Source organism: Actinia tenebrosa, unplaced genomic scaffold (genome assembly GCF_029948245.1).
Source record: "Actinia tenebrosa isolate PJP-AT-01 unplaced genomic scaffold, QUT_ActTen_1.0 PGA_scaffold6__47_contigs__length_16458017, whole genome shotgun sequence".
Lineage (NCBI taxonomy): Eukaryota > Metazoa > Cnidaria > Anthozoa > Actiniaria > Actiniidae > Actinia > Actinia tenebrosa.
The window spans coordinates 14,611,036-14,630,161 of NW_028292583.1; the positions used below are offsets into that span (position 1 = coordinate 14,611,036).

The 19,126-nt window shown below is 37.7% G+C and overlaps 1 protein-coding gene and 1 pseudogene across 1 annotated transcript; both read right to left on the bottom strand.

Moving 5' to 3' along the window:
* Nucleotides 1–324: 324 nt before the first annotated feature.
* On the bottom strand, nucleotides 325–5,025 carry LOC148906174 (uncharacterized; annotated as a pseudogene).
* A 1,038-nt stretch (nucleotides 5,026–6,063) lies between these two features.
* LOC116296152 (uncharacterized) lies at nucleotides 6,064–18,387 on the bottom strand. The gene is made up of 5 exons (XM_089039139.1): nucleotides 18,045–18,387; nucleotides 15,644–15,991; nucleotides 14,818–15,171; nucleotides 8,521–8,664; nucleotides 6,064–7,016 (listed from the first exon to the last, which is right to left on the bottom strand). Exons 1-5 carry the CDS (start codon nucleotides 18,112–18,114, stop codon nucleotides 6,772–6,774), a joined length of 1,161 nt encoding a protein of 386 aa, XP_088895265.1. The 5' UTR covers nucleotides 18,115–18,387; the 3' UTR covers nucleotides 6,064–6,771.
* Nucleotides 18,388–19,126: the final 739 nt, after the last annotated feature.

Here is a 19,126-nt window from a genome sequence, read left to right on the forward strand (position 1 = left end):
TGTCATGCAATATCGGATATCAGCATGAAATCGAGGCTGGTCATATAATCAGCTTTGCCTTCTCTTTTTAATTGCAAAAATTGTTCAAAATAGGAAATAAAGTAAAGCAACGATGAAGTAGAGTCATGAAAGACACTATTTGTGGTAGGGGATGTCACGTGACCAAACACGTGACCTGTCTTGAGACAAAATTTGGCAAGGAAATAGAGAATTTTCAAGTTTTTAAGCATTATTAAAGTTACAGTTTAATTTCAACAGGGTTTTTTTACTGTGTCTGACTCTCTTAGCTAATAAACATCATTTCAGATACTGAAAATACCCCTTTTAATGTAAAACGGTGCCACGGCTTGGCTTTTATGAGAGTAATAGTGCCAACATGAAAACGAGGCTAATTGAATGGTTGGCGCTTTCTCCTCTATTTCTTAGTAAACTTTGACCAAAACAGTCTTTCAAGTTAGTCCTCAAAGACATGAAGTTGTAAAATTTATATCCACTATATTAATAACGATCACGTGGCTGAAGATCACGTGAAGTTAGTCTGAAACATTAAATCCATTGAAATATTACAAACACATTCAAAGTACAGATTGTTGAGGTTCAATCAGATTCATCTGAGGCACTTTCATCTGAGTCACTATCATCTGAATCACTTTCTTCTGAGTCACTATCATCTGAATCACTTTCATCTGAGTCACTTTTATCTGAATCACTTTCATCTGAGTCGCTGCTATATTGGCAAAATAGACCATTAGGATTTTTGCATGCCGACTCATCTGCCATGCAATCGGAGGCCTCTGTGCAAGCAAGACCAGTGTTGTTGCAAGAACAATTGGTGAGACATTCTGATTTTTTGCAGTGACAGGTGGTTAGTGCCAGCAGACATTTTGGTGCAGGCTCCTTTGTCATTAAAACTGGTTGTAGGACGCCACCTTCCATTTTCCACCCATGACCCTCTGGCTGAGGGAGACTCTGCATAGCAGTTAGACTGCGTCTCCAGACACATGCCTGATAGTTTGCACGCTGTATGTGTTGTTGCAAACTGTCTGAGGTCGGGGGAAGCTGCTCGTTCTTTTGCTTTTTCTGGCAGAAAATTAAATATCTCCTCTCATCTGCAATGCTTGGAGCCTTTTTCGAACATGGGTATAGGTCACAGATAAATGCCTCGCACTTTCCAGCAGTTGTCTCGTCAAGTATTGGGTCTTGTCCTAGTAGACTTAGGCTTTCCTGGTGAGCATTGCTTTGTTTCAGCATTTCAAAGCCTTCTTTTTCCCAACACCAACAAGAGCACTGTTGGAGTCACAGCCAGTAAGAGCATGAAGGGCTGGAAGTGCTTTACAGATGTCTGAGCCCAATGCTTGGTAGAGATCGTGCACTGGAATGAAACGTGTCTTATCTTTGACACCCGTCCTAAACCACAATTCCTCACAGCTTAGACGTCTGAAATGTGCAACTCCAATGACGAGCACATCAGTGTCGGGTGATTGTATGACAACCCTCCGTTCTGCTTGGGAAACATACTTGGCGTGCAGTAGTAACCGCGTGTCTGCCTCCTCGTGGTCTGATTTCAGATCTGTAATTTCTCTACAACAGCCTCTGGTGATCTGCACACACCTCTTTCCATCCTTGAATCCTCCTCCGATTACCATTTTCTTGTTGAAAGGTAACATCTCTTGCCCAAGCTTGCACAAAGAGTGAGTTAAGAAGTCACAGAGATTGATCTTGTTCTGTTGGTTGGTGATGTACTTTCCCCATTGCTTGGGTACGGGAGTGGAAGGGCCGCCTATCTGTACCTCAAGGGCAGTTGATGCTCCTCTCTTTGAGCGTTCTCCGGCTTTTATCGAAACTTCCAAGTATTGGTCAAAAACAATATGGACCTCTGTGCAGTTGCAGCTGTGAAGGTAAAGTGGTGCTGTAAAGATGCTGAAGTACTTTTGTGACAGATCACCAAATGTACTTGCTCCACCAGACTTGGCCATTTGCACTAATGCCATCCCATCAATGATATAAGTGGTCTGTAGGACTGATGGAGGAAGTCTTGGACGGATATTGATTTCTTTTTCCAAGATAGTCATCAGGACACTCTTAGTTGTCTTCCTCAAACTTCCATCATTATATGCAAGTGCGCACGGAATTGGTGAAAGCTCGTAGCAAAGGACCTCTTTCAAATTTATCTTACGGGCATTGGCAGCTATAAGTAGTCTTCCAAATAGGTCCCTGTCGGCGCTCACTGTGACTAATTTTTCATTAGTAGCTTTGACTTGCACTTTCTTAGATATGGAGCTGAAGGTCCTCACTTTAAGGCTTGGAACAGGGTCCCAAAAACTTATTGTGTTGGTGTTAATTCGTTCCTCAATGAAAGATTCCATTTGTTCTCTCCCTTTTTCAGTGCTACTGACAAGGATTTCTGCTACATCCGTGGACAAAACAACACCAGTGGCAAAGTTCACAAGAGCATCTGTATCTTCAAACGGGTTAGTCATTAAGCCTGAGTCGAAACAGCTTATCAGTTTCCTGACATCATCCTCATCCCTCTTTACTCGTTTGGGTGTTGCTTCCTTGTGTGTGCCTTGCTCGGTATTTTGGACTCCATACATGTTCTTTAGAGCTGTGGTCACTGACGCACGCTCATGAATAGACAAAAACCACCTTTCAAGTGCCGCTGGACTTTGGGATATTCCAACAATTCCTCCCAAAGACTTTGAATCAGCATTTATGGACTGTTCTAGAGCCATATCAGTCCATACTTGTGAAAATGGTTGACCGGAGCGACTAATAGAATGACCACCTGTAGAAAACTCCTGGTGGATGCTTTGTCTTGAGTTGATGCATGTCAGCAAGGTAAACGGGCAACCAGCGGGCATAGTTCGGTCTGTCCATTGCAAAGAAGTGAGGTGTCAAAGTTACGACAGTGGAAAGATGTAGCTCCCAGTTCCCAATCCTTTCTGCTTTGATAAATTGTAGAAGTGCGTTAACCGTAGAACCATACTGCTCCCAAAAGGAAAACATCCTGGATTTGGCTTTAGCTTCTGATATGAAGGCTTTAAACAAAGATGTTAGATTGGTCAGATCTGCTTCTAGGTCTTGAATCGTTTGGGATATGTTACCCTTGTTCTTTACGACATTGACTCCATCAGTAATCTTCTTTAGGGCGTCTTCTTCCTCAATGTGTCTGTCGACATGGGAGTTGTTATACCACTGAACAAATGCTCTCCACATCAGACGGAAGAAAGCCTCCATTAGCAACTTGTGGGCTCTGACTCCACGATTGTAGGACTTGCCCTTCATGATAACAGCAGTTGTTGTTCCAGCAGCATATACCCCAGATTCTATAAGGAGATCGTCAAGTCCTGAGTTAAGGTACTTTTTTCCGATCAATGATAAGAAATTCAGCGCAATGTGAAAACCTCCCATGCGAATAACAACATCAGAAAATTCATCAGGAAACCTCCATTGAATTTGTTTTGCCTTTATGTAGATAAGAAGATCAAAGGTGATGACAGTGTCTTCTTGGCCCAAGCTTGCGCTTATCATCTGGGCATGTTTGAGAACTGTGTATATAGTACTAAATTCAGTTGAGGCACCATCTATCATCGGGCAGTAGCCAATGTTAGTTTCTCCTGGCATGTCTGGGAATAGAATTGAATTAAAACCACTCCATCCTGGAACAGGCTGCTCTTCTGTTACTTCTCCATTTGATGGGTTTAGTCTTAGTAGTTTCCAGATACCTTCGGTGCGACTTGCTTCTCTGAAGGCCGTGTTCTCTCCTTTATACCATTCCTGATCGACCTCATTAATGTACGCTGTAACAGCAGGGCGCTTGCCATGTGCAGAACAATCTTGCAGTTCGTAAACGTTTAAACATGTCTGCAGGGATCTCCTTCTATTGGTGTGATCTACAAGGGGGTTCGGCGGTGGAACTGGACCGTTTTTCGTTGATAAACCACCATGGTGGTAGCGTGTGTAGTTTTCTTGCCGTCTAGAGTTTCCTCATTCAGGTCATTGTTGTCAGCGGCGAGTTGTACAAAAGGGCCTGGTGATATATTGGAAGGAATCACTGTACCATGTTTTTCTGCTTTGGGTAGCACTTCTAATGCAATGCTTGTGTCTACTGCTCGGACCTCATCGTAGGAGCAGCAATGGCCCATCCGGTTCAAAAGTGCTATGAGTTGTTTTGATGAGGTTAAGTGGTAAACACACATAGCCAGACTTCGCGTGCTTTGGCAGCTTTACACGACTGTTTGTGCAGCAATGGATGATGTCTTGTGCAATACTCAAAACTTGTCGTTCTTCTACCATGTTGGTACGCGTGCTTGATCTGCCTTTCCAGTCACCCTTGCCTTCAGACGTAATGAGCAGCCGTATTAGCCAATAAAGACAGTCAGGTATCTAGTGTTTGGTTGACTCTAAACTTATATCTTTCGTGTCAAGAGGCCTTGTGGTAATACCCTTACATTTTTTTATTTCGTATCTGATATAGCTTGCCACACGAAGAATATCTTCTTTCTTAACTTCGCCTGGTTCTTCTTCTTTTGGTTCAGCCTGTTGGAATCGTGCCCAGGCATTCAGTACATCTTGTACCTTTATTTCGCTAGAGTAGACAATTTCTGGTTTATTTCGTTCATTTGGCTGATGGAACACGATGCTATCAGCAAAGTGTTTTTGTAAGCGCACTTTAAGACGTTGCTTGGTGTAGCGGTCTGCGTTTAGACCATTATTCTTAAGGAATCCTTTATACTTATCAAGTAGCGATGCCATGTCGTATGCTTTACCTTGATTTATACCTATTCCAATATCTTTCACCATCTCCTGGAATGCAGTTTCATAAAGCGAATCACCTTTACTATCTTGATACTTTAAGGATTTCTTTCTGATATACAAAGCAAAGCAGTTCTTATGGTACTTCGCTTCGGCTGCTATAAGGTCGTAATTAATACTTCGGAGAGTGTGCAGCATGTCCACATCTTCTTTAATTTCTGCTGCTTTCCTTATACTATCACATGCCTCAAATGTGCAGACATTTAGCATTTTTTTTTCTTTTTTATATGTTTTGTTTTTACATATAAAACATTTTGACCAATCTCTAGGGGCTCTTACCGAACGAGTAAATCTATTTTCCTCCTCCTTCTTTACTTGGCTGTTCTCATTGTCAGTTGTGATTGCTGTTACCCTTTGTTTCTTTGGTACGGGGGGAAGAGGGAGGGGAAATCTATCATCTTGGTTAGCCATCACTGATATAAAATATAAATTCAAAGATTAGTTAACTGAAAAATTCAACAAAGCAGCAAGACATTTGCACACATCGCCAGATATACAAGTACTGAAGCATATCATTTCATGTGAAGCTTGATATGACTTTTAATTATATCTTTCAAAACATTTTATTTAGTCTTTATGATAAATAAGTAGCTTTTAGTAGCATTCCCAAAATACTATCTGTTTACATTATACTATACACAGAACAATAAGGAATCATGAAATCATTGATAAGAAAAGGAATAAAGGTACTTACAGAGGGTCACTTACAGACACAACAGAGATCATACCATGGAGTAGGTCGCCATTTTGGATTCTGGTAGCCTCGATCTGGAGAAGCATGAGCACGAGGCTGAACAGCCTCACTTCCATGATTTTAAGGGATTGCATTAAATTCAATAGTCAATTTTTTTCACTTCAAAAATCCAACGATTAATTAATTATAATTTCAGGATGAGGTTCGATTAGTATTCTGACTGACGCACAGAAGTATGTATGCTTGAACTTATTTTATCTTCACTTTTATAAGTCACTTCACGTGATCTTCAGCCACGTGATCGTTATTAATATAGTGGATATAAATTTTACAACTTCATGTCTTTGAGGACTAACTTGAAAGACTGTTTTGGTCAAAGTTTACTAAGAAATAGAGGAGAAAGCGCCAACCATTCAATTAGCCTCGTTTTCATGTTGGCACTATTACTCTCATAAAAGCCAAGCCGTGGCACCGTTTTACATTAAAAGGGGTATTTTCAGTATCTGAAATGATGTTTATTAGCTAAGAGAGTCAGACACAGTAAAAAAACCCTGTTGAAATTAAACTGTAACTTTAATAATGCTTAAAAACTTGAAAATTCTCTATTTCCTTGCCAAATTTTGTCTCAAGACAGGTCACGTGTTTGGTCACGTGACATCCCCTACCACAAATAGTGTCTTTCATGACTCTACTTCATCGTTGCTTTACTTTATTTCCTATTTTGAACAATTTTTGCAATTAAAAAGAGAAGGCAAAGCTGATTATATGACCAGCCTCGATTTCATGCTGATATCCGATATTGCATGACAAAAACACCCCCTAATTCGGAACCTATACCACATTTCAACATTAAAAACTGCTCTGGGTTATTCAAGAGGTCTTTTGCTATTAAAATCTGGTGTCAAACCTTTTCTAACCTGTGAGTTGAACGAAACCCCTATTTTCCGGACTCTGCTACTGGACTATAAATTTCGTATCTCCGCGCGCCCATGTAATATCCTCTATGTATTTTTTTAACGAGCTCGAATGTGAAGACTTATCAAAGTTAGAGTGGCAAGCAATTCTTAGGGTGCATGTGACGTCATAGCCATCAATTTGGTTGACTTTAACCAACAAAAGATTTGGTCTTGGTGTCGTTTTGTCATGTCAACCAATAACAGTGCAAATCGAAAAACAGTGGGCATCTAGAAATATTTCATAAATGTTTAATCGGCCAATCAGAAGCGTTATTGTTATCCTTCCGTTATGTTGTTGTTTGAAAGTCAATTCTGATTGGCCAAAGGAGATCCATATAACATTCCTAGAATATTTCTAGGTGCCCACAGTGTTTCGATTTGCACTGTAACGTGGCGATCTTCATCATTCACGTCATCCTCATTGGTCGGGATCGGGTTGTTGTTTTGTCGAAAACAACACATTCGTTTCCACCAGCACACAATTCCAACCACTATAGCAACAAAAAGGACACACCCAATAACGATGCCAGCTTTTGCTTTACCCGTCAAACCTTTTTCATTTAAAAACAAAGAAGAAAAATATGTCTGAGCTAAAAAAAATCCAATAAAGTCTGTGAACAGGTCCTAAAGGGAAGAGCGTGGGATAAAGAAAAGACATACTTTTGATCAATTAAAACTATCGACAAACTATGGGCCGCTTGATTAGAGCATTTGTTGATTATAAATATTGAAACCCTCTAGCGATTGTTTCTGTCGCGACGAAGAAGGTTTTGTTTCCGGGTTTGATCTGTGAGTTAGCCATGCCCTGACTTAGATCAGCCCAAAGGTTGTTTCCGGGTTCAATCTGTGAGTTAGCCGTGCCCTGACTTAGATCAGCCCAGAGGTTGTTGCAGGGTTCGATCTGTCAGTTTGCCGTGCCCTGACTTAGATCAGCCCAGAGGTTGTTTTAGGGTTTGATCTTTGAGTTAGCCACGCCCTGACTTAGATCAATCCAGAGGGTGTTTCAGGGTTTAATCTGTGAGGAGTTAGCCTACCCTGACTTAGATCAGCCCAGAGATTTTTATTTTTATTTTTTATTTTTGCGCGATAAAATATGAAAGTTTTTTTTCAATATCATGTCAGCACAACAGATGGATCGATTCTGAATTCGACAAACGAGGTGCAGGTGGTCTACCTTGGGTATCAAAAAACACCGAATAAAACATGATGAACAAAAGATGTTTGTACCCAAGCTATACCACAATGCACCTAGTTCGCTATCTCGATATTCTTTTTTTAAAATAAAAGATTCATGTAAAGCTGACCAAACCACAGATAACTGTGAGACCCTGTGATATTCGCCATTTGTTTTGGGCTTGCTCAGTAATCAAACAACAATCATAATTAACCTTTCTCTGTGTTTTTGATCAGCCAAAAGTTTTTTTTCTTTTCAATATCATGTCAGCACAACTGAATCTTTTATGAATTCGTCAAATGATGTGCATTTGTGGTCTAGCTTCGGTACCATGTACCAACACCACTATATAAGGCATGATGAACAAGAGATGTTTGTACCTAAGCTATAGACCACAATGCACCATGTTCACTACAGTAAAAACCCGCGTATAAGAACCTAGGTTTTTTCAAGTTAGCCTAAACAGGTTCTTATGTAAATGGTATTTAGTGTTAAATTAGGCTAACTAGGTTCTTAATTAGGTTCTTAACTTTTGTTCAAGAAATGAAATAAAGTTTCATTTTAAGTTGGATGTTTTTATTCAGTGAGGACATGTTCTTTACAGTAACCATGTACAGTTATAGTGTTTATAGCATTATTGTGTACAGACTGTTATAAACATATTTTTGAAGGATTGATTCTATTTTTTTTTTCTTTTTTAAAAATAAGAACCTGTTTTAGGATTTTAGCCTAAAATGGTTCTTATGTGAAGGGTGCTTAAAAATGAAATTTTAGCCTAACTGGTTCTTAAATTTTAGGTTCTTATACGCGGGTTTTTACTGTATTTCTGTGGTATTTATCATTTGTTTCCAACTGACAATAGAATAATAAATATTATTAACCTTGTTTTGTTGGGGTCGTCGTTTCTTTTGTTGGGGTCATCGTCGCTGTAGTTGCTGTAGCTGCTGTAGTTGCTGTAGTTGCTGTAGTTGCTGTAGCTGCTGTAGTTGCTGTAGCTGCTGTAGCTGCAGTAGTTGCCATAGTTTCTGAAACCAATAAAGAAATTATCTTTAATTGGGATAAGTGAACCTCAACAACGATGACAGCAACAAAAACAACAACAACAACAGCAACAACAATATTTAAAAAAACAAAAACAAGAACAAGAACAACAAGAACAATCAAAATCTTAAGATGACGCGAGCACTAGCTTTTGAATTTCAGTCAAAATGGTCACAATCATTCACGTAGAAGAGTTTCACACACACAATTAACGGGACATTCGAAACTGTGAAGACGGTGTACTTGCCCTTTTGCTTATATAGGAAAATAATGATCCCCAATTCATCGTCATAGTTAACAATGACAATGACAATGATGATGACAATGACAAAAACGATAATGATAACGATAACAATGATGATGATTATGATGATGATGATATAATAATAATAATAATAATAATTGTGGTCCTAAATCATTACAAAATCTCATAGAGTTCGCATGTTTATAAAAATCGCAGTAAATTCTCCCTCCGTAAAAATCAACACGTGAGTTAAGTGCTGTATATTATGAATAGTGTATGTGGATCTTGCGCGAACCTCACGGAAGAGCCCCGTACGTAATGTACGTACAGGAGTGATGGTTGTAAAATATATGCATGGTCATGCAGAGCAATTGTTTACAAACCTCGAAGTTTAATCGTTCGAACAGGTCCTGGACTAAGACTGTCGGTAGTCGAATATTTGTATTCATACGCACAGTAAGTCTCACAATTATTGAGTGTTGGTGGAGGATTCATGATAACGAAATGGACTTGATCATCTTTGGTCAAATATGACGTCACCTGTGACAGGCATATATGATACAGCCAATGATCTTCATTGCAAACTTTGGTACCATCGTATGAAACAAATTTAGTTATAGTTGTATCAGTAGTATTTCTCAAGTGAAGAGTAACAATTAGCTTTTCTATTGGTTGCTTAGTATCATTATTTTCATTACAGGAAAGATCCAATGGTTCGTCAAAAAATCCTGTGATGATGGAACCTGTGGATTGGAGGTTATTGGGCAAATGAGATTTACAATATTTTATCTATTTATTTATTCATCAGAAAAAATCTGTTAACATTTGGTCAGCTGCGATTTCAAGCTCACGCCCCCTCATGTGAGCCCATACAAATTATGTCTCAAAAACACGGTTTTTGGATCTTTTCTCAAAATAATGACTATCTAGGCAAAAAACAGAAGTGGATTCAGTTAATTCAACTATTCACGGACTGTATTATATGGTTTAGATTGAATTCTATTGAAAAAACCACCGTACTTTTTGAGTTGAATGTACGCTATTGGACGTATTTTACAAGAGAAAATGCATGACATAACCGGGGTCGAGCTAGAAAATCGTCTCTCCTTGATATAAAACAGAGCCTGTTAAAAAAACAGAAGTGGATTTGAAAACCCCGGGCTTTCCTGAACATTTTGGTATATAATTCATAGTGAATTTTTTAAAATTTAGAACCGTAATCATTGCTGATTTTATAAGCTCATACTATCTGTTGGGCTATACATTCGCCTCTTATGGTTTTTAGGTTTCGTAGCCTCGAAAACACGTGCTAACTACTAGTTAGCGAAAGAACAGAAGATTTACGGGTCATTTAGGATGTTTTGTCAGGCAGTTTACTTGTGCTATATAGCTTTACTTATAAGAACAACCTTTTGCTTTGGAAAGAGAGGAAAAAGACCGAAAAGAGCAAATATTCCAAATTGCATGGGCAATTTTTTCCAATGTAGATCTTTTCCAGTGCTAACAATATCAAATGACCTGGTAAGATCGACTTTATGGTAAACTAGACGCTCTGAGAGCGCTACTCGGGCTACAATAGGAGTAACTGATACAGACTGTTTTTTGGGACTTCTTTAAAAAAACGGAAGCAAAGCCTGCATGTGGCTACTGTTATTTTTTCAGACCAAACGGCATCACAGGAAGCCCATATACAAGCTTTGAGAGTTGGTCCGGCAATGTATGTCTGACATTGGTCAAATATTTGTAAACATATCAAACAATTGTTGTCATTCGCGGGCTTCCTGTGGTGACAAACCACGCTCCCCTCCCCTACACAATTTCCAGTCTTTTTTCGGCCAAAACCAAGATGGCTGACTAGTTAGTGATGTTTTCACTCGATTTACTGTAAATTTGAGCAGTTTTGAGCAAGACATTCGCCTATTTAGTGAAGAAAATTATATTCCAATTTCCTAATATGGTAAGTACATTCCATATATGGTAAAAGAAACGGCTCGAGCGGAACGACAACTTTTCTATGTGGAAAGTTTGATATGGTTATAACAGTTTTTCATGTGATCACGTGACTGATAACGTCATATGTCAAATGATTGGCACTGTGTGTAAGCAATGTCCGGCAATGTATGTATGTCCAAGTTTGACTGACAGTGGTCAAATATTTGTAAAGTTATTACAATTTTAATGTAGTCGCGTGGTTGATGACGTCATATGTCACATGATTGTCACCCGTGTGTAAGCAATGTCCGGCAATGTATGTCTGTCCAAGTTTGACTGACGTTGGTCAAATATTTGTAGAGTTATTACAGTTTTAATGTAGTCACGTGGTTGATGACGTCATGTGTTAAGTAGCCACAAAAATGCTTCTTCCTGTCACTTGGCATCGAAGTAATTATAAGAAAAGGCTTCTGGGTAATTTGAAACCACGTGACAGCTCTTGAACTACCTGTAGTAAACCACGTGATCGCTGGGCTACCTGTGATTTCCAAAACGTTGCACGACAGATTGGCAAATGGTAAACCTAGACTCGGGCTTACCCTGCGGGTAGCCCGAGTAATAATATGTCGACATGTTTCTCCCAACATCCCGCCTGCTCTATTTCACCGGTAGAGTCATAAAACTTAGTCTCTAAAGTTCAATGAATAACAATGAAATAAATTAAATCAAGTGAAAAAATGACAATAAAAGCGCATAACAATGAGAATCAAGAGAGAAAACGACAAAAGGCAAAAGAAAAAAAAATAAATGAAAACTTTCGCTCTAATAGAGTCTGATTGTTTGTTAAGTTAGGATATGACAGGGAAACGTTGTCTTTTACAACTAGTTTTCTTATTAAATTGTAAAAATACCTTTTTAAAATTCAATAGGCACGTGCCCTTATAGCTTTGTGTTTTCCGACAATGTTATGGAAATGCCTTGTGATTGACGTCCACCAACACCTCTCTTCGTTGCGACGGAAACAATAGCTAGAGGGCGCGTGTGATTGAGAATGGCGGTAACCGCTTTTAAGGCGTGCTTACCAGATTATCGTAAACGTTATTAGTTAGGGGTTCAGAAATAATTCACTCGACTATTCAAAGAAAGTCCGTCGTATTATGTCTAGTAACATGAATTCGTTGCATTATCGTTTCAACTCCTTCTTACAAGTATGCGATGACATTACCATCAGATATGAAGTCACAATTTTACTCATTTTGTGATTCATAGATTTTTTAAACAACTACACTGATTTTAGTATTATATATTCATTTCCAAAACTAGTTTCGGTGATATCAAATTCTGTCTCTGATTTTAAGGTTACTCAAATTTCCTCGTCTTCTTTTAAAGCTTTTTTTTCTACAAAATTGTTTATACGAAAAACGAATGCTAGCTAGAAGTTAGCAGAACTTTCGACAACTGAATTAAAGGACTTTCAATTCATTCATCTATCCTAATACGAATGAAAAACTTAGCTTCTTGATATTATTTATAGATTTACCTTTGACATTTCCCAAGGCAAAGATTAGTAGAATGAAACTTATCAGATGAAGAAATAAGTTTGCTTCCATGTTGAAGTGATTTCTGGAATTATGGATCATATAAATAATTCATGGCGTCAGTGAAGTTACGGTCGGAACTGACATCTGCCGCATGGTCACGTGACGAAAATAAATTTTGCATAGAATTTAGTAAAATGTGTTGAAAAACTTATTTTCTTAAAGTTCATAGCAAATTGAAAAAATTCCAAACATTTTTGAGCTTAAAATGTTTAAATTCAAGAAGGAGCACAAAACCAATATGGTAATATCGTTATGGTAGAGACTAGATAAACTAGTTAACCGCATCGGTGTTTGGAATCGAACAGTAGGACAATTGATTTAACTTAATACACCGTATGGTTTGTGATGAAACCATACGGTGTATTATGTTAAATCAATTCTCCTACTGATAATATCGTTAATGAAAATGTTATATTTCTTTCATTCTATGATAAGGAAGGTGGTGGGTTCGATTCCTATCTGGAACTCAGAAACGTTTTTTCTGAATTTCCTGTCTCCTCACACATTTCCTTCATACTCATTCTTTTATTCTGTATTCTGTTATACAAAAAATACTTCTCTTCCTTGGCGCTGTCCGGTATCCTTGGATAATGGATTGCTAAATTAACAACCTGGTCCCATTATTCCCAAGGTCTTGAATATGCGGACCGAGGTCGGGTAATAATTCTGGCCCTCCTTCGCTAAAGGATATATTGTATAGATCCGTCGCATTATAAGTTAAGTATTAAGCTAACTTTGGATAAAATTATATTTATTTAATCTACTGGTTTTTCCTGAGATTCCATGTCAAGTTTGATCATGATTGATAACTTTTGTTGCAAGATCTTTAGGATGTCTCAGAAAATTGCGTTTGAAGTTGGCTTGTATAGCTTGCAAGATTAGACAGATTACAGTTAACTGATGCCGTTAGTTTTAAATATGAATATGCGGACCGAGGTCGGGTAATAATTCTGGCCCTCCTTCGCTAAAGGATATATTGTATAGATCCGTCGCATTATAAGTTAAGTATTAAGCTAACTTTGGATAAAATTATATTTATTTAATCTACTGGTTTTTCCTGAGATTCCATGTCAAGTTTGATCATGATTGATAACTTTTGTTGCAAGATCTTTAGGATGTCTCAGAAAATTGCGTTTGAAGTTGGCTTGTATAGCTTGCAAGATTAGACAGATTACAGTTAACTGATGCCGTTAGTTTTAACATAGAGCCATTGCGACAATGTCGACAATTCTATTCGGCTAATTTACTTAGAGTCTTGTTAACAGCTTTCAAGGCGTGCTTATCAGATTATCGTAAACGTTATTAGTGATTTAGGGGGGTTCAGAAATAATTCACTCGTCTATTAAAATAAAGTCCGTCGTATATATGTTTAGTAACATGAATTCGTTGCATTATCGTTTCAACTCCTTCTTACAAGTATGCGATGACGTTTCCATCAGACATGAAGTCACAGTTTTACTTGTTTTGTGATTTATAGATTTTTTAAACCACTCCATTTTAGTATTATATATTCATTTCCAAAACTAGTTTCGGTGATATCAAATTTTGTCTCTGATTTTAAGGTTATTCAAATTTCCTCGTCTTCTTTTAAAGCTTTTATTTTTCTTACGAAATTGTTTATACAAAAAACGCGAATGCTAGCTAGAAGTTAGCAGAACTTTCGACAACTGAATTAAAGGACTTTCAATTCATTCATCTATCCTAATACGAATGAAAAACTTAGCTTCTTGATATTATTTATAGATTTACCTTTGACATTTCCCAATCAAAGATTAGTAGAATGAAACTTATCAGATGAAGAAATAAGTTTGCTTCCATGTTGAAGTGATTTCTGGAATCTTTGATAATATAATTAATTCATGGCGTCAGTGAAATTACCCTCGCAACTGACATCTGCCGCATGGTCACGTGACGAAAATATATTTTGCATAGAATTTAGTAAAATGTGTTTAAAATCTTATTTTCTTAAAGTTCATAGCAAATTGAAAAAGTTTCAAATATTTTTGAGCTGAAATGTTTAAATTGTAAGATTTAATAACATATACAATAATTGGTGACTTTTATTTGCATATCTAATCATTTTCTCCTATTTGGGATTGGAGCATGATATCAGGAAAGACATCGAGATGTATCGAGATTAAATAAAGTTATCTACCTACCTACCTACCTACCTACCTACCTACCTACCTACCTACCTACCTACCTACCTACCTACCTTCTAAAAAACCTTAAGGTGACGCGAGCACTAGCTTTTGAATTTCTGTCAAAATGGTCACATGCACTCATTCACGTAGAAGAGTTTCACACACACACAAGAACGCAACGGGATATCATTAAAACTTGGAAGAAGGTGTACTTGCCGTTTTGCTTATATAGGAAAATAATGATCCCTAATTCATCTTTATAGTTTTCCTTAAAACAGCCAAAGTACTTTAAGGCATAATGTAGTTTGGTGTTGTTAAGGGAGGCTGGTGTCTTTTCCAAAACGAAGACGACGCTGCTGCCGTTGACGTACGATAAATTCATGTGCTCCTGACAGACTTTACAATATCCACTATCGTTCACACAAGCAAATTCATTACTTGATTTTGTGACGTTGACCGCTTTAACATCTTTATTGTTGAATTTCAAAACGACCTTTGTCGACTTGCATTCGTTTTGCGGGATAGAACGATTAAAATATATTCTTCCACCAACGTTGCGTTTAATCCTGTCTGTTGGATCGAAAAGATCAGCTTGAATCAATTAATTGGAAACGATGTAAAATACGTATGTCAAGGACAAGGACAAGGACAAGGACAAGGACAAGGACAATGATGATGATCATCATCTTTGTCACGGGGGATTTCCTATTACTGCTGTTTTCATAATGAAATTGCAAACTCGCTAGCTGCAAGCTGCACGAAATTTGGTTTTTCGCTGCCGTCAATCAAACCTTATCAGTCGGTACCTTTTATGTTTTGACTGGCGGCAGAGAAAAACCAAATTTCAGCCTGCAGCTCGGAGACACAGAGTTCGTATGTTTATGAAAATAGCAGTAAAAATCAACATGTGAGTTAAGTGCTGTATATTGTGAATAGTGTGTGTGGATCTTGAGCGAACCTCACGGAAGAGCCCCGTACGTAATATACAGGAGTGATGGTTGTAAAATATATGCATGGTCATACACAGCAATTGTTTACAAACCTTGAAGTTTAATCGTTCGTCCTGGACTAAGGATGTTCTTATCCTTGTATTCATACGCACAGTAAGTCTCCCAATTATTGAGTATTGGTGGAGGATTCATGATAACGAAATGGACTTGATCATCTTTGGTCAAATATGACGTCACCTGTGACAGGCATATATGATACAGCCAATGATCTTCATTGCAAACTTTGGTACCATCGTATGAAACAAATTTAGTTATAGTTGTATCAGTAGTATTTCTCAAGTGAAGAGTAACAATTAGCTTTTCTATTGGTTGCTTAGTATCATTATTTTCATTACAGGAAAGATCCAATGGTTCGTCAAAAAATCCTGTGATGATGGAACCTGTGGATTGAAGTTTATTGGGCAAATGAGACTCACAATGTTTTATTTTTCACGGGCTGTTTGTAATATAGCATTTATCTGTTTAGCTGCCCGCCTGCCCGCCTGGCTAGGTCTGTACTTATTACTTAACAACCAAAACTGCTTTAGGATACAAAGAAATAAGAGCACAAAAAACCAGCAGAAAATAAAAACACGACGAATAATTCTAGTTATGAGAACATCAAGACTGAAAGCAATCGTTCATGGAAATGTTCATTTAAATGCAAGATATGTCCCTTTGTCGACAGGGCAGAAAAACGACAAGCCCGCTACTTTCACGATTTTTTTATTTAACTGAGTTTAATACTCCAAATTGGTGTCACTGCTGCTCGAAACTTGTGACGACATTTTGTCGAATTCTAAGAGTAAATCTACTTAGTATTCACGAAAATATCAGTTTTTCTGCTGATCAAAATATAACCTCTCCCAAAGTACACGGCTTTATATCTCAAATACGCATTCAATAAATTTTGGGCGCATTTGATATTTTGCTATTTGGCTCCAAAAGAACGTGTTTACAAAATACTGAGCTTAAATACGTAAAGCTGTCCTTATGGCGAAAGGCCAAAAACCGTTTTTCTGCCCTGTCGACCCCCTTGTCGACATATAAGTACTGCTAAGTGTGGATAAAATTAAATCATTTTGTCAACTGATTTATCCTGAGATTGCATATCAAATCACTATGTTTTCCAAGGTTTTGAATTTAGGTTGACATAATATTTTCGAAAACAGCTGACGATTAGATTCGGTGGCTTGTGGAACTTGCAAGGTAGACAGATTAACTAATGCAGAGGGACAAGGCCGCTTCGCAGGCTACGACAATTTAAATTAATTTTACTTAAAAGTCTTAATTGCTAACCTTTTTCAAGGTATGATTATTCGATTAGAGTAAATTTTTTTACGGGTTTATAATCAGTGGAACATTCCGGCAATTCCACTTTTCACTTAATTATTAAATGAAGGTCGTTCAATTCGGGCTCTTTTCCCAGTTTTATAATTTTTGGCAAATGATGCAATATAGAAAAGTCTACCCTTTTTCATTATACAACTCTATTTTCCGATTGTGTGAAAAGGGTACCCTTTTCCCTAAAAAATATAAAAAAATCTGTTATTTTTTTTAAATGTTAGTGAAATAGAAAACGTCTGCCTTTTTCGTCGTTTGTTAAGCTCAACACAAGGTACATCAAAGAAAAGATTACCTCCCCTTTTCTATGCACAGCTGATTTAGTTTGAAAAGATTTAAAAGGGGGTACGTTAGTTGCATTTTCCTCTGGAAGCTGCAAAGCACGAGCATTGCTACCCCTCATCGAAACAACGATGACATGGCATAGAGTTACAATAATGGGCAGCCTTTTTCGAAGTTTCATTGTCCCTTGTCCAGTCAAAGAGAATCGCCTGTGATTGGCTATCAGTTCTCAACAGCCTAGCTATAATGTTGGATAAGACATGACTGATGACATATGATTAGGCGCGTCTTATTCCTTGCACGTCCATATTGGTTCGCCTATTTTACCGCCTATTTTTCCTTTTTTTTTTTTTCTTTTTTTTTGCAACTTATTTCTACTTCTCCTTTAGATTCTTAGAGGCTCTGATACTAGTAAACCGTCACAAACCCCGGTCTATTCTGCCACGACCAGGGTCTTGTTTGTTTGTAAATTTAATTACGTCATCTTCCATTGAGCTCGACTAAAAAAGTTTCGAGTCGCTGATCAGGTAGGAAAAGAAAAACAAAACAAAATATATAACATAATATAATATACCACATAAACAATAGCATTATTATTATTATATTATGGTTAAAAAGACACCGTTTACAGCTTAAAAACTGATTGAGCTAAAGTGCTTTTTAGGCATTGTTTTGCAGGTTACATTACTAGCAAAAAAAGATATGCTTCTAGTAATAAAATTAGAAATCACCTATGATAAATGCTAGATAAATACAGCAGAGTCAAATGGAAGCTATGATATTACTTCAAATAAATAATATATGTTATTGATCATGCATAGAACATACCTGAACACCAGTCACAGCCTGGGAAGAGTAGGAGAAATAAGAAAGATATCATCAAACTGTTATTAGACATTATATATGCCGATCTTGATTCACAATACTATTTTACCCGAACACAGGTCTTGGGAGAGTAGGAGAAGAAAGGAAGATATCATCAACGTTATTAGACAATGGAGTTGGTACGTTTATTATTCATAATGAGGAAGGCGTTTCGGATCATGCCGATACATGTCATTTACAGTTCATATAGTACGTCTTGGTATATGATCGCACGGAATGCTCGATATAAATAGATCATACACAACGTGTTCAACCAGAACATTCTCAGCTCTGTTTAAGATCCTGTCTCGTGAAATAAGTTAAGTAGAATAATTTCTTTAGCAATAGTAAACTCTTTCTTTCTTGTTCTCTTCCTGTTTCTATTTCCTTTTATCTTTCATTCATTCTTTTCCTCAATCTCGAGCCCAGAGCCTTCCGGAGTTTTGGTCAGCGGGCGTGCGGGCGACAGGAAGGCGCTGAGATTCATTCATTCATCCATCCATCCATCCATCCATCCATCCATCCATCCATCCATCCATCCATCCATCCATCCATCCATTCATTCTTTCTTTCTTTCTTTCTTTCTTTTCCTCTTCTAACATTCCTGTCTCTATTTCCTTCCATTCTCTTTTTTCCTCTACTCAAAAGCGGTACCTATTCTCACTGGTCCCATTGGTCCGAATATATAACAAACCAATTAGCATATCTGATCACTTCTCTTCCAACCTGCTAGCGGCCGGACGTGTCTCCTCTGCAAAGACTTCGCAACTAGCTCGAAGAATTTCACATGGACCACGAGTAGTGTAACCAGTTTCGTACTTTTAATCGCCGTTCGTATGTTTTATTTCGTAATTCGCTGTTCCATGTGTCAGTCGTTTGCTTCCAATCCCGTTTCAGTTCTATCTAACAGCTACATTTCGTTCTTTAAACAGTCTTTTTATGTCCTCCTTTTATCGTGAAAGGGGCCCTTAGTAGTTTGAAAGCAGCTTGTATCTATTTTGGACTTTAATTTTGCTTCTCATTTTTGCTTCTCATTTTTATTACGC